The sequence below is a fragment of the Rhipicephalus microplus genome, chromosome 1, assembly GCF_043290135.1.
Source record: "Rhipicephalus microplus isolate Deutch F79 chromosome 1, USDA_Rmic, whole genome shotgun sequence".
Lineage (NCBI taxonomy): Eukaryota > Metazoa > Arthropoda > Arachnida > Ixodida > Ixodidae > Rhipicephalus > Rhipicephalus microplus.
The window spans coordinates 139064521-139086230 of NC_134700.1; the positions used below are offsets into that span (position 1 = coordinate 139064521).

Below are 21710 nucleotides of genomic sequence, written 5' to 3' on the forward strand. Positions count from 1 at the left end.
GGAATTGACAGGGATACGAGAATGAACGCGGTAACTCACTGTTGCAGACTCCCAGCGACCCACTTGAACTGCAGAGGCTGCGACACGTTGAAATGCTCTCAGTGCGATTGCTTTGTCACTTTCTGTCTTGAATGCGCTGACGTACTTTATAAGTGGCGATGTCCCGGTGCTCCACGTTTCTCCCGACGCGATGCCGGACGTCGTTGCATTGGTTATATTGCGAATCTTCAAGGGGCCACGTTTACTGCGTTCTCTTCTCTGCTCCGAAAGCAAGGCGTGTTCCGTCGCGTTGTCTTCACCGACAGTGATGAGAGCATCATCTTCGTTCAATTCGGACACCTTGTTCAGCACAAGCTGCACCGCAAGCAAGCCACACACGATAGTCAAGATGGAGGTGCACACCAGCTTTGAAAGGCGCCCACCTTTTACCACGTCGCGCGAATGGCCTGAAGCTGCTTCATCGAAGTTGATCCTCGCTAAGAGGGCTTCTTCGTGCTGCTTCCGAACTTCGACAAAGTGCCTGTCAACCTGAGGTTCCGATGACTGGCTGGCCAGAAATTCCTCAGTCGCTGCATACAGCGTGGACGACGAACAAGATTCATCAAGTTCGCTGTCATCGATGCAGCTCGTACGCAGGCAGCTGCTCGACGCAGAGCACGAAGGAAAGTATGTTGCAGTGCTCTTGGATGTCCTAGCTGAAGATAGTTGAGGCGCGGAGTGACTGTAGCGCAGGGTCAGACCCCGATTCTTCCACCCTTCAGCCATTTTGATACTTCTTCTGCTTCGGTGTTGCTGTTGCCGAACGTAACTTCTTTTGACCTAGCTCATACCCACTATTGCACAATGGATAAGGATCACTGTCGTAAAGCTGATCGTGATGCTGATGAGCTCAGATGAATGGCACTCATTCACAGAGGGGATGGGCCAAGAACCCTGTGGCAGGATACTTAAATGAAACTAAAATGAAATTAAAGCCAATCTGAAAAATTAGTTTGGAGATAATACTGCCAATAAACGAAAATGTTTGCTGAGCGAGCGGTCAAACCATCTTTTGTTTCTAACAAACATCACTACGAATCATAAACTAAAGTTCTGAAAAGGTTAGGGTTCACTAGCACGGTCATTTTTTAGTTGCATTGAGGTACTCAAACACAGTGGAGCATATATCGCTGTGGCAGTAACCAAATGAAGTAGAGCATTTGAGTTGCTGCTAGCAAGTCCACCAGTTTTTTTTTGTTTTTTAGACATGCCAAGTCATCAATGCTAAAATACAGGCTACACTTCAGTAAACGTGACTAAAATAAATAGTTACAATAAAATTGCAGTAAGGTACAAAAAAGTAAAACTAAAAAATTGGCTATCGATTTGTTTTGAAATCCATCAAGACGGCAATCAGCGTTTGTCTTCGTGTGTCCCAACTTCGCCCGTGCCTCTGAGTGCACTGCGAACTATTATGAATCTTCACCAACCAGCCCGGTAAAAAATCTTGTTGTAGTCAAGCTACTGGTTATTTTGACTGCGTTCGGCGTTCAGTGATCCCTTCAGTAATTTAAAAAGTGGGTGCGAAGAGTCATTTTGATCACAAGCTACATTGTGCACACGTGTCATCATTGGCGTGCCGCGCGACTGCAGGTCACTCCACGCACTGAAGGGCCATGCCCACTTCTTCGTATTAAAGGCATGAAACTGAGTTTATAAAGACAAAAAGAACGCCTGCGCGAAATGCGTGTAGTTGAAAAGTGAACTACACGGATTCCCAGGTGATCTGGTGTTTTGTAACGTTTTTTAGCGCGAAAGAGGTAAAGAGCTCGTTTCGAAGAAACTCTGGCGTTGGTGCCAGCGTTCTTGGTTTAGAGTAAAAAGTCATCACCTTGTGCGTGACCAAAACTAAAAATTTTCTGAGGTGCCTGGGGATCGAAACCAGTTCGTATGCGTGCCAAGTGGGTGTACGGCCATACAGCCACGCGCTTGTTTGGGAATATAGTGAAAATACCTTAATCTGCTTGAAAATGCAGTGAAAGTAACTTTTGTGCTTTACAAACACACGCGTCCTGTAGAGATGCTTCACAATGCAACATGAAGTATCGAAGTATTAACGCTTAGTACAAGCGCCCTTTGCGAGTGGGTGTTAGGCCATGTGATTATCAAACAACTTTGTGGTTTAAAGCCGGTCGCCCACTTCAAAATGTACACACGATGCTGCGCCCATTCCCTTAAGGTGACGAAGTGGGGGCATAGCAACCTCGTAAAAATTTTATGCTTTAAGTGTTTGAGGTGCCCGCTAGGGACAGAATAACGCTATCGCGTAAAACACCTAAAGACGAAGCTTAAAGGTACCCCAGGTTTTGTTTTTTTTTCTTTTATCGCTTGAGTGATCTACGAGAGTTACCGTCTCCTGCTTCCGTCCTGGGTGGTGCTATTAAATTGATAAACAGCCGTAGACCCACATTACCAGTTTTCAAGAAAATAAGCAAAATTAATTTCTGTTTCACTGCGCTAAATGCGCATCATCCCAGTGAAAGCTAGAAGAGGGGTCTTTCTAGAGCTTTCTTGTCAACTCTCTTGAAATCCTACTGGAAGTACACTTGCATGGCGCTTAATACAGCATAAATCATCATATTTTTATGAAGTAGGTGAGCACCCCGCACGCCAATATTCTTGCTGTATGAAAGCGAGAAACCCGCTACAAATCTTAATTAAAACTAACAGACAATGAGAGAGAGAGAGAATAAAATGAGGGAAAGACAGGGAGGTTAACCAGGAAATAGAGCATCCGGTTTGCTACCCTGCACTAGGGGAAGGGGGAATGGGGAAGAAAGATTGGAAAGAAAGCGAAGAGAGAAATAGATACGCGCAAAAAAAGGGGGGGGGGGGGAGCTGGGGTGCTACAGTTTATACATTAGGCCGCTGCCACGCAAAACGTTCAGTAAGGCCTTCACTGATTTTTTGTGAGCACACAAATCATGTCGTCTTTCCAGCACTGATTGTTCAGACAAAGGTCTGTCGTCAAGGCGAGCTAATGCAGCAGCTAGTTGCCGTCTTTGCACGCTGTAACGAGGGCAGTGACAGAGAACGTGCTCTATAGTTTGATCGCTGCCGCAATGACCGCAAGCAGCACTGTCTTCCATGCCGATTCTGAAGGCAAAAGCCTTGGTGAAGGCGACACCAAGCCATAGTCAGCAAAGCATCGTTGTCTCGAGTCGAGAAAGTCCAGACGGAGGCCGGAGTCGACGAGACGCGTCCAGTCTATGCAGTCGCGTGTGCCGTAAGCACTCGGCGTTCCACAGGGATTTTAATTCTGCATTAGCGATTTTTCGGATGGTCATTGCAGCATCAGTCCTTGAAAATGGTATAGATTCTTCTTCACCATCTTCGTGTGTTGCTCGGGCAGCTGCATCGGCATGTTCGTTGCCCAATATGCCGCAGTGACTTGGAAGCCACTGAAACATGATTCTGTGTCCTTCGTCGAAAAGATGGTGAAGCAGCTCTCTAATTTCCAGCACTAGTTGTTCATAAGGTCCCCGGCGCAAGGCGCATATCAAACACTGTAGTGCTGCCTTAGAGTCCGTGAACACGCTCCATTTCTTGGCTTCTTGGTGTTTAATGACTTGAATTGCGCTACGTAGAGCAGAAAGTTCCGCAGCTGTCGATGATGTCTGGTGGGATAAACGAAACTTCACCATTGTCGCTGTTGCAGGAAAGATCACCGACCCTGCAGACCCATCCACTTTAGTTGAAGCGTCAGTATATAGATGAGTATGCTCACTGTATTTCTCATATAACAAGAGAAAAGAAAGCTGCTTTAGCGCTGGAGACGAGAGCCGGGCTTTTGACCCTATGCCTGGAACCGTGAGTTCAACATGTGTATAGGTCATACTCCATGGGGAAGTTGAAATCTTCGATGGAGTTGTATATCTAGTAGGAATGCGTGTGCGATATGACAAGACTGTCTGGCAAAATGAGGCACGAGGTCCGGCTTCTGGAAGTGAAGCTAGATGATGGGCAGGGGCACGAGTAAGATGCCTCACGTGTGCTCTGAGCACTTCCATCATGATATAGCTCTTTAGCGGGCAGTCATTAGCGATCTCGATTGTCTCAGCTGTTGACGAACATCGCGGTAGCCCCAGACAAACTCGCAGAGCCATAGCCTGGATGCTTTCGAGAGTCCGAATGTTGGTTCTACTGGTGTTGGTCAACACAGGCAAACTGTAGCGCAAATAGCCAAGAAAAAGCGTCTTGTACAATTGCATTATTGCATGTACTGAAGTTCCCGAGGTTTTTCCTCCGAGATACTTGAATAAGTTAGCAATTTCTGTCAGCCTCTTCTTCAAGTGGGCCACATGTGGGCCCCAGCAGAGGTCTCTATCAATGATTACGCCTAGAAATCTGTGCGTCCCGACATATGGTATGACTTGGCCATCGATTGATATAGCGTATGGTCTCATTGGCTTTCGACTAAAAGCAATCAATGCGCATTTCGCTGGCGAGATTTGCAGACCCTGGTCCTTGAGGTACATTGATAACAACGTCACAGCTTTTTGAAGTCTTGCGCGTACCTGCGGTTTTGTCGCGCCAGATGCCCAGACGCAGATGTCGTCAGCGTACATGGATAACTTGACCACACTTGGTAGTCGTTCTACAAGACCAATGAGAACGAGGTTGAAGAGGGTTGGACTCAAGACGCCACCTTGCGGGACTCCACGATGCGTTGGGTGTTGGGAGGTTAGGTCGGCCCTTGTAAATAACTGCGTGTCCAACAATACAGTTGCCCGCCTAGGCCCACTGATTCAGACAATGATGTGAAGGAAAGTATAGGGGATATTATTGGAAGTAATTGTAATTCAAATGGAGGAAAGAAAAGCAGACGAAATGTACCTTGCCACCGGCAGGGACCCAACCTGTACCTTCAAATAATTCGTCCAATGCCCTACCGCTTAATGTGAGGCTTACTAAAAAAACAAGCTGTTAAGTATAAACATATTTATTTTCAACATATACGCAAGGTTTCATGAGCTATTTGCTGATACAGTGGTTGATAACACTGGAGAATCATGGCTGAACCCTCTGTAATAGGTTGGCAGCCTTGAAAATTGCTCTACTTACGTTAATTCTATTGTGTGCCACCCGGTCGTAATTTTCCAACCTTACCACGCTACCTTGCGTACATTAGCTGGATTTCTTGGCAACTAATAGAAGTACGCATGCGATGTACCAAATACGCCACAAACTATAACTTTTTTTTAGTAAGGAGCTTTCACTGTGATATTATTCAGCATATTTCTTGAAATAATTGTTCACGCTGCACACCCATAAAACAAGATATGCACTATGTTGATACTCTTGCTGGTGATAAAGAAGAATAATTGCTACGTCTTTTTGAAGCGTTCAATGGTCTTCCCGTTTTGCAGTTCGCATTATGTGGCACCTGGATATTGTTTTACCCTCTGAAATGCTGTATTACACATGTTAACGCGAACCTTTTACCCACATGAAGCCTGCTTAGGGTCTGTTTGCAAAGAAGCCGGAAACACTGGTGACGCTCTGTGCTGAAATACCTGGATGCCACGCGGACCGCCCGGGTTTGATTGCATTTTTATCCTACAAGACTTTTGTATTTATTTTTTCATTACTTCATGCGATACCGGTTACTGACAGCGGTGGCAGTGACGTGCAAGTACGGCACCAAAAACAGGTGTATTTGTGATCTGAGAACAACATGACGATATTTATAGTGCGAGAACAAAACGACGCCACAGAGACAAGAAGGACACGAGTCTCTGTGTTGTCGTTTTGTTCTCGCACTCTAACAATCGTCATGCCATACCAACTAGCCCAAGCTGCCACACTTCTGAGAACAGCATTCACTGCACAGGAATATTGCCAAGACAAACATTTTGCGTAGCAGGCGTGTTTGAATCGCTTGCGTGAGTGTAGGCGAGAATCATTGCAGATGCTTCATTTTCACCCTTATATTCATCCAAGAAGGTTGCCACACAGGGTGCTGGCCTCTTGTTTTGTCAGTAAAAAAAAAACAGCTGAGTGCATGCGCGTGGCTCAGCTTACTGACGTCATGAAAGCGAAAGCCACGTGAAAAAAAAAAGAGCGATCACTAAATAGCACACCTATTTTCAATTATAACCAAAGTACAAAAAGATATTGTTGAGTACGTGGAAGATAATTCATATTTCGGACTTAATTACGGAATTTTCATTGTCGATGTCAAGTGAACAATAGAATTGCTCCATCACATGGCCTGCGTCTTCGAGTCATCCTATTAAGTGAAAGCGACCCTGCAGCTTTGTTGGTTTTAGAGTTATGGAACTTGAGTAGTTGATTGGTCTTACAATTTATTAATGGCACTTGCAATGACACAGGTACAATCAAGCGTACAGAACATAAATAAATGACTATACGAAAATATAATATTGTACTAAGCAATTTGCAGGGGAATCAATACACACATATGTAGACATCCAGTAGAGAGAGAATAAAATGAGGTAAAAGCAGGGAGGTTAACCAGAAATTGGGGCGTCCGGTTTGATACCCTGCACTAAGAGAAAGGGGAATGTTGACATGTCGTGTTTGTTGACAAAATGTTTGTTGGCGCTGACAAAATGTCAGCGCCTTTCAGAATATTTCTTGACGATGATCACGCAACAGTGGCTGGTATTTTCACGCACTTTAAGCATGACTTTGATTAACGGAGAAACAAATACCGCTAAGACGACTTCACAATGAACAGAACTTTGTACGAGACGATAAGCAGCAGGAACCACGCCTTGTAAACAACATCTTTGTAAAAAATTTATGAAAAAGCATCGTGCCTTTCATTAAAATATCAACCTTTCACTTGTCCCTCGATGCTATTGCCGTTGTCTGCCGTTACGGTTACCGATACAGATTATCGAGGGTCACTGGTTCACTTCCAGCTTTGGCGGCCGCATTTTGTAGGAGGAAATATACAAGAGGCTTGTGTACTGTATCGTTTTAGCACACGACGAGAAATACATATTGGTTGGAATATCCGGAGGCTTCAACTGCGGCGTGGATTTTATTAGTTCTGCAGTTTTTGGAGAAGAATAAAATGGTTTATTTAAAATATATCTAACGCCTCTTGAAATACGCGATTCAGCAGAGACTGTTCACTAGTCACGATGTTCAAGATTAAAACAGAAGGCTCCAATTTCAAAGAACCCTCATACAGTTTGAAGAAATTGTCCGAAATAATTATACACGCACTGTCACCTTTTAAATCAGAAATACGCAGAGGAAGTATCTTTTTACGATCCTTGGCCACCTTGCAACCAAATCCTGCCAGTCGCGTTACTCGGTGTACGGAGACTTCGCACGTACCTTGTCCTCGCACAAACTATGGACTTGAAACACTACGTTACCGCCTTCCAAGTGTGATGAACAAATGGAAACTAACAACTGATAATCTGCGTATATTGTCTAAAACAGAAATGTTAAATCGGATGTGCTGACTGTGTTGTAAATGACTGTTGGGTGATTTCTGTAATGGTTATTCAGTTCTTATACTTTCATGGATTGCTTTGTTATGAATAGTTTTGTATGTATTTTAGAGTTGTGATTCCATTATTTGCTGTCATGAGCCACATGCGTGTTTCTTTTTGTATTGTCGTTTTCCGATGCCTGTAATTTTTGTAATTTTTTGTTAATTTGTAGTTTAGATTTTTTTCTGGGTGATGGGGCCAGTCAAGCTGTGAAATGTAGCTTTTTTTCCTTCGCACCAAACCACGTATACAGTGTATTTTCGTGTACTTGTCACGTGGTTGAATAAACTCAAACTCAAACTCAAACACACAAAAAAATACTTGACAGCAATTTATTTGAGTCGACTTCATTCTGTAACAAGGTTGGAGGAGACCAAGCGAAAAAGCGGCAGGAGACCTGCGAAAAAGCTGCAGGTAAACATGGCCACCTCTTACACTGAGTAGTTAGAGTGGTTCAAACAGAAAGCACTATGCATGAACGAAACAATAAAGAGAGTAAACAAGCATGGTAAGAAATAACTAACAAGTGTACTGTGCACTGATTTGAAAAACCAAGAAAAATATAGTCGTGGTGATAAATACAACAAGAAACATAAACAATTCAAAAACATGAAGCGATGGCGAGGAACGCCGTCTTACAAATATGTCACGTAGGTCCTTCATCGACCCTTCAGATGTTTGTGAATGGCAGGTAAACACCATTTTTAAGCATGTAGGAATATGGGCATGGTGTACTAAATTAGGGCAGTGAGCCGTCTTCGCAGTAAACTGATAGAGGAGCGGTGGTCACTTTTGCGATGAATCCGCCAACAGGGCGCCACCACCGAACGGTGTGCTCAACGCGCGGAATTGGAATTTGTGTTGCGAAACTTCATGCAGTTTTTGAGTAAAATAGCTACGTCACATGATTGAAGCTACAGGTATCCGCAATATTTAAACATATCCAACACATATGAATGCAATAATGAGATAAAGAAAGTTGCTTCTGCGTAGTCGAGTTCGCACAATGCCCATCGCAGAGCAGAGACCCAAATGGTTCTAATTGCTTACACTTTTTTATTTCAAAAACCAGAAAATGAAGGCAGTCATAACTAATTTACCCTACTTAGCTATCACACCAACTTCAAGTGATGCGACGAAAGAAACGAAGAGGTCCTGGAAGATAGAGTTATCATCAGGTGAGTTCCACAACCACCGCTTACCTCAATGAACCAGGAGAGTAGGTAGGGGTGGTGTTAAGAATAAAAATGCTCAATTACAAGTACTGCTTTAGTTAGGTATGACTTTACTAATAATTTTGATACATTTTACGACCAGCGCAGCGACTACAACTACCAACCTGGGATGCTTTGTATCTCAGCTTCTCCTAAAGTACTTCAGCGGGGACCGACAGGTGCCGACACAATAATACTGTGTGCTCCGGCAGCCCTGGCTGTCATCGCAAAAAGGGCCATGTTTTCGGTGCCAGGCAGCAGACTGCCCTTTTTCAGTGCACTATAGTACTGGGCTCTCAATTATTCATAGATTCCTAATACAGTGCACCACTTCTGCGCTTGAGTGTCTGGTGTGGCACCGGGCCCCTATTCTCGCGTGGCAGTTAATTATTGGGGTCTTCAAACAGGACACTGTTATAGGTTTCCGTGACGTGTTTAGATACTTCAAATTGACACTTGCTGATGTTTGCAATGAGAGAGTATGTTCCAATGATAAGCGAAAATTGAGCTTTTGCCAAAAGGTCCATTACATGTACATTTATGGCTCTGTGTGCCCTCGCATGACTGAAGGTTTTGAGATGAAACTGCCAGAAACTTGCCCGTTTACGACTTGGAATGCTGTCAAAAATTGGGGGAGGTAGACACTATTGTTGTTTCTATGATGACCCTGCTATTGAATTTTCTACACCATGGATAAGTTGTTGCAGACATTTGCGGACAGATGATTTCAGCTCCTCAAGATCCTGGTCGTTGAGTCTCACTTCAGGTGCAACACCGATGGCGTTCGCTGAACCATCTGGGTTGAGCAAGGGTGTAGTTACTTTTACTGGTGCCAGGAAAAGCATACTGTAGGAGAGAATTTCAAGCTGACCGTTTATCCTGAAAAAGAAAAAAATATATTTCTGGTGGTAAAAAAGCCCCCTACATGACATAACAGTGCCGCTTCGCACGTGCTAACTATTCACCAAATAGCCTTTATTTTCAGCAAGTATACTGCCTTGAAATTATCTTTGTTAATTCTGTCGCGAGTGTTGGTGGACCACTAGAGGAAAAGAATAAAGTAAGAACAAGCAAGAGAGAAGAAACGGGGTCCTCCAAGATTAGCCGAGCAAACTGGCCTCTTACCGGTAAATAAAGCCTCCTTTTTTTTAAAACCACGGATTTAAGTAGCTCTAAGGCTGCTCCACGCCATATCCCTCACATTTTAGTGCCGAAATCCGGGATTGACCAACCAACAGCTACGAGTAGCCTGGAAGACATGGAGAAGATCATGGCGAAGAGGACATCACGACAATCTCTGAACAGCCGGATCATCAATGAGGCAAGCGTCCTACTTCGCAATCACTCCGCGACGCATGAGTAGCTCGGTTCCATTACCAGAGGCTGAAAACGAAGAACGACGAGCTGAACACAATAAACTGAATTGGAAAGTCTCACCTTAGACGAGGAATTCAAAGACGAGTACAATACAATTCTACAATACGAGGACAATGCGACGCGTATCCTGTCCGAGCTCTTAAGAAGGCAGAAACGCATTTCGAGAACACAAGCAGAAGACGGATCAGTGACGGCTACCCATACAATCGCTACACCATCTCACAGGTCGGGAGTCTAGTTACCTAAACTCACGATTACGCCCTTCTCTGGGGATGTGTGTAAATAGACGGAGCTCTGGGAGCAGTTTGCCCGGCTTTTCCATAACAACGCCACTCTGGCAACGACAGAGATGTTCCATTATTTGTGGCAGAAGCATGCTAATAGGACGCTGACGACATGCTAAAGAAGTGCTCCGGTGATAAGACGCGCCAGGAACAGGGATGTTTCGCAAAATTCCGCCATCTCACTGTTGTTCATGCATCCGGTGACACAAGAGCCCTCCGGGAATTTTGCGACCAAGTGCTCGTCAACAACCGAGGCCTGAAGTCACTGGTTGTACTGCGAGCTTCATTTTCGTATATGCTCTGCGACATCATACTTAGAGCACTGCCGTTGACATCATACTTAGAGCACATCATACTTAGAGCCCGAGACGTTGTGGTTTTATATCATCGTACCTGTGCCTACAAAATGGCCTACGAACCATGCTGCTTATCCTCCGGGGCTTTATGGTCGCCTGACCTTCCTTTCAATTAAGCTGGAGAGCTTGGAAAAAAGCGAATACAAAGAGAGCAGACGGGACAGCGGGGCTCAGCATGTGGCGACCCATCCAGCCAGCAGTCGCCATTGCAGGCCACCTACGTCATCTGTTCTCCACACTAAATCGACTCGCGATTCTCAGCCTTACGAGAGGTGTGTGTTCTGTTCATCTATCTAGTACTGAACGAAGCGTGTCCTTCTAACATGTTCCTGAGGCAGAAGAAGGAAGTGCCGTCAGGGGATAAACGTTGCTTCCGATGTACCACAAAAGGCCACAGGGCACGCGAATGTAAGTGGAGAATCTCGTTCTCGAAGTGCAAAGGCCGCCATGCATCAAGTATGTGTGACCCAGAGAGGGCTCCTCCAGACTCGCACCATGCTTCGCGGATGAACCGTGCAAGTGCAGCAGTTTCTTCATCACTAGGGAGAAGACGACGAAACAGCAATGCGTCTAATGATTGCGTCTTTCTCGAAATATTTCGTGTCTGGGCGGTCCGCAACGACTACTGCCCCTACGTGTGAGGTATATTCGATGGTGATAGCCTACCTTTGTCACCGAGGAGTTGACATGACATTCGGGCCTAAAGTGCGCTGAACACATAAACATGGCTCCCAACACCTTCGCCAGTGCCTCAAACCAAGCTGCTAAAAACCACCGAGTAGTGAAGATTCGCTTACGAAGTCAGATTTCTGACATAGAGATCGCGCTTAGTGCCATCTAGATTCCACACATCTGCTAAGACATCAAGACAACTAGAGTGGAAGTGTCATTCGTTGCTTTTTTCAAGAACCCGGGAAAAGACGTAGCCGATAAACTAGCACACGCATCAGTGATCACGCAAAGTGTATTCAGTGTGCTGATCGGCTCCTATCAAATGTGGAGAGTACTGAGTGGTGAAGTCCTACGGTGCGGGGGCAGTGGTTTACTGATTGCCATGAACTCCAAGCTTGGCTATATTTTTGAAGGACGCACCACCCTTTGAAGATCACAGTGTGCCACAGCGAGAATGATGATTTTCAACTTGAAAACTCTGGTAGTTCAGTCACACGAGTTTCTACAGAAGTTCTGGGAACTTAAGCATTTTGGCATAGCTTACAAAGTTTACATACATAGTGAAGCCAGCAAGGTGATGCAACACTTTGGAAGCAACATCGCGCACCGCGATTGAACATATGAAGTGGCATTACCATGGAAAGGCGGATTTGAGGTTTCGGACAACAAGCAAGTTGCGGTGACAAGGCTTCTTAAGCTACTTACACGTCTGGCAAGGCAGAAGAGATACGACAACACTATACGCGAGTACGCACGAGCGGGACACGCTGAAATTGTTGATGATGTTCCTCCAGAGCGAAATAAGTTGTACTACATGCCACACAAAGAAGTCATCACAGAGCAGGCTTTGATTACTAAAGTTGGGGTGGTTTTTGAGGAATCTTCTCATGACAAGGAATGCAGGTGCCTGAATGAGTGCCTTGAAAAGGAAGACAACCTCTACTAAGACCTTGGGAAGATACTTCTGCGTTTCAGGTTACAGGCCAAAGCGGTAATCGCGGACATAGAGAAGGCATTTCTACAGATATTTATACGTGAACAAAACAGAGAGGAATTTCGCTTCCTGTGGTTCGCTGAAGGCGACCTATTGGGTACTCAGCTTCGGGAATGGAGCATGACGCGGGCATCCTTTGTAGCTTCATGCAGCCCATTTCAGCTCACGGTGACAATATTCTTCGCCATGTGAGGAGACCGCTAGGTGCCAAAGCCAAAACGGCAAACAGAAAGGCAGAGTCGTTTTACGTAGATGATCTAGTCACGGCCGCTGACACAGGAAACGAAGCTGAAAATTTTTGTGATGAGGCGCAAAACAAACATGAAATAAGTGGGAATCGTCCTAGGCAAGTGGACTACAAACTCGCTGAATCTGATGGTTGCCTTTGAATAGAAGAAAGAATCTGCCAAAGAAAAAACTGGTAGTCCTTCATGAGCAATCTGTTAATGTCCTTGGCATTGAATGGAATCCTACAAAAGACATGTTCAGCTTCTATGTCGACAGACTGTTGTACTTTATGAAAGGAAAACCTGACACTAAACGCTTCGTCTTGCAGGCAACGTCGAGAATATTTGACCAACTCGGAATTGTTACACGTTACACTAGTGTCATAGGAATACTATTCCAAAAACTGTGGACACGCGGAATGAGCTGGGATGAGCAGCTACCTAATGACCTGCAACACGATTGGCAAAGCCTAGCCCGGCAGCTTCCACAACTGCAGAAAATATCGATTCTTGGCTATATCGGAGGAAGGAGCAAGTTTACAAGTGAAATGCAACTTTAATCTTCTGTGATGCAAGCCTGGCAGCGTAAAGAGCCGTAATCTAGGCCATCACTGCTATGACAGAACGACCTATTTTGCTGATCTCCAAGGCACAGGTGGCTCCTATTAAGAAAACGACGCTACCACGTCTGGAACTTTTGGGTGCATTGGTAAGCGCAAGACTGTTGACATATGTGAGCAGTGCACTCAACAATGTTTATAATAAATAGACTATGTGGACAAACTCCACAAATGTATTGTGAATAGGAGGAGACTGCACTAAGTGGAAGCAATTCGTTGCTGATCGCATAACTGACATCAAGTGCCAAACAGAACCATCCCAGTGGAGATATTGCCCAGGATCGGAGAATCCATCTGATCTACTCACGAGAGGGGTGGCATTGAACCAAGTTAGGTCCAGCCCAGTGTGGTGGCAAGGTTCTGGCGGGCTACATGGCTCAACGGACAAGTGGCCTCTTCGACCTACAATTTCGCCTGAGATTGGTGAAGCAACCAGAAGGGAGGTAGCAGAAGTTCAGGTAGTGAACAGTAGTGATAGTTAGTTCAGTTATAGACATCGAGCATTTCAGCAATCTTCGGCGCCTGTGGCGAATCAAAGCTTGGCTGTTTGGATTTATAGACCACTGCCGACGCAAAACACAAGAAAATAGCTACTTAAAACGGACGGAAGTTCATCGGGCTTCGGAAGTTCACACACGTCCGGAAGTTCATTCATCGGAAGTTCATACACGTCCAATACCGAGAGTTTAATTCGGAATTGAGCTGCCTAACTTGTGGGCGGGCGTACACTCGAACGCACGTTCCGAAATGCTGACCTTCACCCCATTTATAGACAATAGAGGAATTCGCAGAGTCGGTGGCCGTTTGTTATTCCTGAATTGACCACCAGGAGTCAAACATTCAATACTCCTCCCAGCAAAGCATCATTACTCTACTCTGGTTGTCATTAGGGCACATCAGAAAATCCTACATGGCGGTGTACAAGAGACGCTTACTCAGCTGCGAGAGTGCTACTGGATTTGTTGCGCACGTATTTTGGTGAACAAAGTTATACGTAACAGCAAGTTATACGTAAAACAGCAACGTAATCTCACCGTGACAAGCCCCATACAAAAGCTAGACTTGTTGGAACTCCGTGATTGACTTCATCGTGCGGCCGGGAATGTTAATTCGGTCACGAATGCTGGCAGACCGCTAGTGGAAGAGGATTAAGTAAGAACAAGCACGAGGAAAGAAACAGCGTCCTCCAATATTAGCAGGGTCAAACTGGCCTCTTACCTGCAAATAAAGCCTGTTTTTACTACATCGGCAGAATGGAGTATTTCTAAGGCTGCTCCACCCCACATTCTCCACAATCTTCGGTGAACGTCTGTTCGACTATATCTGTATTTCAAAAAATTTTTGGGAATTGCAAAATAATTTATACGTTAGATATGAAAAGAGCAATTTAAGTGTACACATAACTGAAGACAGAAAAGATAAAAGTTCAGATTGCAAAAGGAAGGCACCAGCAGTCTGCTAAGAAGTTTGCTTAGCAGGGCTGTTGTTGAGAATATGATCACTGCACTTTATGAAAACGTAGATGATGGCTGTCGTCTTCTTGCCATCATAGAAATATGCAAAAGTTATCGTGGCGCAAAGGTATGCATTAATAAGTATATCGCAACCTAAATCTTGCACTAAAATGAAGACCATAGAAAGAAGAATTGTTGTAATCCACCATGCACGCTTATGTGGGATATTTTGCAAACACTCAATGGGGTTCGTTAACAAACATTGAACTTGAGAAAAACAAACGCCATAAAACACGAAGGCAAATTGAGAATGACGACACAGGCAAAAAATTGCCACTGAATGCTTATTGAAAAGGGAGCACAAGCGCCTGAATCGTTCATCTCTTTGCTGTTCACAGCTTTGTACTGCACCGCAACGCTAAGTGTCGTCGTCACTGTCATTCACCGCATATGAACACGTATATATATATATATATATATATATATATATATATATATATATATATATATATATATATATATATATATATATATATATATATATATATATATATATATATATATATATATATTTATATATATATATATATATATATATATATATATATATATATATATGCCAGAAGGAAAAATTATTGAGAAAACAGACGCGGAATCAAACGTAGGACCTCTAAAACGTGAGCGTGAGGCGTCAATCACTGAACCACGGAGGGGCACGTCCTTCAACGTTCAAACGGCAAGCTGTATTTACCGACCACTTACCCTTGGTGACGGGTATCTAGGAGGAAACTATCGTGTTTTCAGCATTACCAGCAAGATGGTGCAATGAGCGCGCGTCCCCAAATCGTCACGACATGGTGGCGCGTGCTCTCATTTCCCACGGGTATTTTGCCCCACGGAGAGGTGGGAGAAAGACGCTCCCTCACGCACCTTTATCTCGCGGTGGGGAAAATCATACGCCTTGCCTGGCCTTGGACTTTGACCGAAACAATTCTGTTGTAGTTACCGGGCGCCCAAAGGTCACTTCAATCGCTGCAATGTCGGCGTTTGCGAAAAGCGGGTGCTTTTCAAACACAGCGAAGTAACAACTGAAACGCTTATTCGCGTTCATGTACTTGTGAGTAAGTTTTCTGCGTCACTCAAGCGTGAAAAACGTGGGGCACGTTTTTATTTCCTCGCCATTTTCTGCATGACCTTCCAATTTGTTGATATCACGTTCATTGCTTCACCTTTGTGGCAAGGCTGTGACTTGTTTGTTTGCGATCAAGATGACTACGATATGTATGATACACCTAATAATAAGATAGACTATTTGTTTAACTTGCAGAACGTTGATAATTTCAAGTTGACAACCAGAATCAATGATTTGAGTTCCAATGTTAGTATTCAAAATAAAAACCATACCAGAGCTTTTTTAAGCCTTTAGAAGGGAATAGATACGGCAGAGTTGAGACCACTTACTCTGCAATATCCAGTGACATCTCCACGGTGGGAATCGCAAAGTCCAACACAGTAGTTCCAGCGCTGGAGTGGTCGCTTAGCGCAGCCACCACTTTTACGAGGAGATCTTCGAAGCCCAGGTCCAGACGAAGTGACAGGCCACATTCACCGAGTACTAAGGCACAGTCACCGCTGCGGTAGACGCTTGACAATCCTGTCAAGTTGCCTTCACGTACGGTGAACCGTCCGAAAGAAAAATTAAGGTAACTGAGGTTTTGCGGCAGCGGCAGTGGTTCTAACCCTCTAGAAAGCACTAATGTGCGAAGACAGCTGTCGAAAACTCCATGTTCACGCTCCACCTCCGTGCTGCGAGGCTCCCGCAACCTTTCCGGTAGAGGCCTCGTAGGGGTGACATCTTTGTCAGCCCTACCTGAACCACCGGGCTGCTGTCCACGTATGAGAGCGAGGTAACTGGCGGCACTCCCCAGGGCTTTTGTCCATGTCCGGCTAAGCGTCGATTCGACAAAAAAATAATGATGGACAAAGCAAATTTGTAAATAATTTTCGTACAATAGACACGATTACTTTTATTGGTACTGGCATGGGCATGCACGAAGGATATTTGCACTTATTGTTCATAGAGGAAATCCACTTGATAACTTTCTCTCATCCTTCATCAGATAACATTAACCCATCCTCTTCATTTTCTCTAGAAGACATAGCCATTCAAAAGCACAGTGAGTATCTTATGAACATATCCTATCAAAGTTAGAAAGTTTTAAAATTAGGTATTGATGTACACTTCAATCACGCACAGGTGCGCCGTGGAACCCTTCGTTTCTTGTGACTTGCGTTTCACGTGCCCAACTTGCAACACAGCAGTCCCATGTTTTTTTCACCATGAATGGTCACACTTTTAAGCATAAAAAATCACCAGGCCAGCACGGTATGCGCGGCAGTCACAGCGACAGCTAGGAAAGCGGCCTTTCAGAGCCCCCCTTTTTAAAAACTGCTTTGGCAGCTGTTGCAAGCACACTAGTAGATTACCAATTACAACATTAATGGTTGTGTTGTAAGCAGACATTCATTATGCCATCCTTCGTCATTCTTCGGAAAAGGGTGGTACCCGCTGCAGACTTCCGAGGTACTTTGTGTAATAATCTTGTGCTGTGGCTGACGACGATGAAGAATTTCGCCAGACGGTATTGTAATCTCTACAATCCCACGCAGTGGGTATACGCCCGAGGTAAAGGATGAACAAGATCGAGCTTCTGTAAAGGGTTGGAGCAATTGACGGCCCAATAGTTGACCATTTCAAATTATGTGGCACCTGTTTGTTTTTTGTTGCTGTCGTAAAACTCCTAATTACTCACAATCACGCGATTCCTTTCTGAATTTGCCGCTTGCTGCCAACCTGCAGCAAGCAGTGCAGATCATGGACGCTTACGCCCGCCGCTGTGCCCTCCAGTGCTCCCCGACCAAATCGGACTTTGTGCAAATACGCCCCTCAGCAAAGTGCACTACCAAAATTGAACTGTCTTTACGAAGTGGACCTATCCCAGAACACGATGAGATCAGAGTACTAGCTCTGCTTATTCACTAACATTGCCGAGTCAATACAACATTTACAAAACTGCGTAAGGTGAGGGACCAGGTGGGCCGTATGGTCCACCGGGTTTGCAACAAGCGCGGGGGGTTGCAAAGATGCCTTGCGGCTGGCGCATGCATTTGTAACCAGTCGAGTCCTCTACTCGGCTCTTTACCTCCACCTGCGCAAATTTGACGAGAACGCCCTTGAGGTTTTTCTCAGCAAGATTTACAAGCGTGCCCTCGATATCCCAGTAACCACGTCCAAACAGTGCCTTATGGGCCTCGGGACGGTAAACACTTTGGCAGAGCTCCGAGAGGCACACTTGATTAACCAATACACGAAACTTTTGATCACTCCGTCGGGTCACCACCTATTAACCCAACTACACATCCACCAACCAACAGAGACAGAAGAGCGCGTACGCGTCCCAGAAGTCTGGAGATACGCCCTGCACGTGCGTCTTCTTCCGGCCATCATGACACGTGACGACCACAATGGCAGGCGCCTTGCGCGGGCGGAGGCACTAGCCCGCCACTATGGGAACAAACACGGCATATTTTACGTGGACGCCTGCGGCCATTACCATGGGGGATGGTACATGGCTGCAGTCGTCCACCAATATGTCGCGGAGAATGCCCTCACATTCAAAGCACAGGACGTAACACCGCGGAAGAAGTCGCAATCACGATAGCTGCTGCAGACCAGGACTCGCGCGTCTTCATTACAGACTCGAGAGGGGCCTGCAGAAATATTCAACGTGGATACGTCCCATACCTGGCGTACCGCATCTTATAAAATAGTAATTACGTCGGCGCCCCCGCGTTCCGTAGCATCATATGGGCTTCTGCTCATATGGGCCTCGAAGGCAACGAAACGGAAGATGCCGCTGCCCGCACGCTCACTCTCTGGGTAACGCCTTCAGACCTTTCCGTAATGAATCCCGAACCTAATGCAGCCTTAACTCTTCGAGATATTATTGAATTTGATTGATTCGGCCACGCTATTTATCATAAACTCAGTAAGGGCCTTACAAAGGCAGAGGAATGCTTAATCCTCCACCTTTACCCCAAAAACACTGCTGTGCCCGGCAGTTCCCAACTATATCAATCCTGCGTGTGCAGGAAAATGCCCGCACTGTGGAAATAAGTCCACTGACATCCTCCACATGATGTGGGCATGCCAGGCAACTGTGCACCTCACCCCAAAACCAAACCCCACTCGGGAGGACTGGGAGGCAGCCCTGCTCAGCTGTTCCGATCTGGTGAGCCAGAAGGCCCTGGTCAACCAAGCTCGAGTCTGGCTGCCAATGAACTCCCCTGATCAGGAGCGCACCTAGTGTATGTGAGGGATGGCCGGCAATTTGTCATCTCCCTCCTACGTCCTGTACATATATAAATATAAAAGTTTTTCTCTTTCTCTGGAAAAAGAGGTGACGGCCGCTATGGTAGTCGCTTACTATCAGTTCGCCCACGAAGACCTAATTCTCCTCAATGAGTACAATATTATTTAGCTTGTGTGTATTCTTATCAATATTTGGCCTTCTTTAAACGCAGAATTAAGTTTTATTTATATTCGCAATGTTCATCGACTGTCGCGCCGCCTAGCGGAATTCAGGAGCGCCCTCTCAGTGTAGATCAGTAGGCAGACACTCCCAACACTCCCATGTTCGACGGCGCTAGACTCAGTGTTGATTGACATGTGGGGTTTAACGTCCCAAAACCACCATATGATTATGAGAGACGCCGTAGTGGAGGGCTCCGGAAATTTCGACCACCTGGGGTTCTTTAACGCGCACCCAAATCTGAGCACATGGGCCTACAACATTTCCGCCTCCATCGGAAATGCAGCCACCGCAGCCGGGATTCGAGCCCGCGACCTGCGGGTCAGCAGCCGAGTACCTTAGCCACTAGACCACCGCGGCGGGCCGCTAGACTCTGTGTTAACGCGTTAGCAAAAAACGAACACAAACCACTTTGTGTGTTTCGTGCATCAGTGAATATAGCGGACCATCCCTTACACGATACATCGAATTCGTTTTTGCGACACGCGAACTTTTCGTAAAAATGCGTGGCTACTCACGCTTTCGAATATAGCCCGCAGAGTACACATATCAGCTTCACGAGATTTTCTGCATCCAAGTTGGATACTTTATTATTATCGTGTGATCTTTGCAGTGCAAACTCGCCCTATTTTACGTGCGTATAGCATTCGTTAGTGCTTTTATGAATCTCGTAACAATCATTCTACGCGGAAAGTAGCGCAGGCTCGCTATTTGCTCTTTCAAATCTTGGCCTACGCTGCGCCGCCAGTTTTTTACGTTTGTTGATAGATGACAGCACGCTGCACGCATTTTTTTTTGCCAGGTATTGGAGCGACATGTTCTCCGCATCCCCAGGTAACCGTGGTGAGTGATGCTGTGCTGGTGTTGTGCGTGGTGAATGATGCGTTGTTGGTGCAACCTAAGTCATTCGGCGGAGAAAATTCCTCAGATTATTAGACGTAGATTGTTGTCAATACGCTGAGAGGACAGCGACGATGGACGATCAGCTGCTAGCTCACGAGCAGCCAGTTGAACTTCCCGTCCCGTCGTGCGTTAATGTCTATTCACATTCGTAAGTCACTTTGGTTGTATTTATGCTATAATATCCTTCAGCGAGCTCAAAATAAAAGCATAGTATTTTTTGTATATTGAACGTAACCCAATCACAGTGGACATTACAAAGCGCCGCATGCCGCCAACACGCTCGAGCTCGAGCAGCGAAGCGAAATGCTTAGCGCAATGAAATATGCAGTTAAGACCACAGTTCATGCTAACTTCTCCTGCACTTCACCGGTGCTGTTCGAATGACGTTGGTGTTCGATGAATTTTCACGCTTTTGACGTCGCGAAAAGCATATGTGTGCATTCGTTTCGATAATCTTGTTTTGATTGCCCGAACGCGGTGGTCTAGTGGCTAAGGTACTCGGCTGCTGACCCATGGTCCCGGGATCGACTCTCGGCTGCGGCGGCTGCATTTCCGATGGAGGCGGAAATTTTGTATGCCCGTGTGCTCAGATTTGGGTGCTCGTTAAAGAACCCCAAGTGGTCGAAATTTCCGGAGCCCTTCACTACGGCGTCTCTCATAATCATATGGCGGGTTTGGGACGTTAAACCCCACATATCAATCATCATCATCAATCAACCTTGCTCGAATTGCCCTGATAGAACCTGCAACATCCAGTGCAGCAATTTGCTCACTGTTTGGGTCTGATCATGACTGTGACTCAAGCGCTACTTGATGGGAAGTAAAATGCTTGTATTCCGCTGAAGAAGCACCTCCATGATGCTTACAGAGCAAGTGATGACGACTGTGTAAGATGTTTGCAAACCATCTCTACGTTAAACATTCGGTCCTGTGCAGCCGCGACGGCACGCTACTTGCTAGCGGCCCACTACTGCGGCAAATCCGCCAGACAGGCTCGGTACAAATTATCTCGGAGTGGCGTTCAGTCCATACGTGAATTCTAGTTCGCGCAGGTTTTACGTTGCACGCACAGGATTACGCAAAGCATTGCTGATGCACGGTCGATCAGCTGACACCACCCTCTTTCGCACTGCGGCAAGAACTGAAGTAGTGAACATTTAGAAGTTTCTATTTGTTTGGGAAAGTACTTTCGTCTGATATACATTCACTTGAAGATCAAGAGTTCATCAGGTGAAAGCGGAACGGGGAGTACGTCCATGCGTCTTATCAGTTTGTGTGCGAGTTCAAGGGTCGATCATTCTTTCGCAGCCATGTTGGATAGCTCGGCGCACCATGGGCACTGCGAATAAGGAAGCACTTTAGGAAATTTGTTGCGTGATGTGTGTGACATCATTTTTCGCATAGGTTTGTTTTTGCAAAAGTCGTAATGCTACTCTATCTCAAGTTAAGCTGCTGCGATCCTCCCCCTCGAAAATTTATAACCTCGCGCACGCGTAGATTGCG

At 45.6% G+C, this 21710-nt stretch overlaps 1 protein-coding gene across 1 annotated transcript; it reads right to left on the minus strand.

Moving 5' to 3' along the window:
• Positions 1-9277: 9277 nt before the first annotated feature.
• Positions 9278-18531, minus strand: LOC142765762 (uncharacterized). The gene is made up of 3 exons (XM_075867370.1): positions 18518-18531; positions 16174-16659; positions 9278-9607 (listed from the first exon to the last, which is right to left on the minus strand). The coding sequence occupies exons 1-3, from the start codon at positions 18529-18531 to the stop codon at positions 9385-9387; spliced, it is 723 nt and encodes a 240-aa protein (XP_075723485.1). The 3' UTR covers positions 9278-9384.
• Between the last annotated feature and the right edge of the window lie 3179 nt (positions 18532-21710).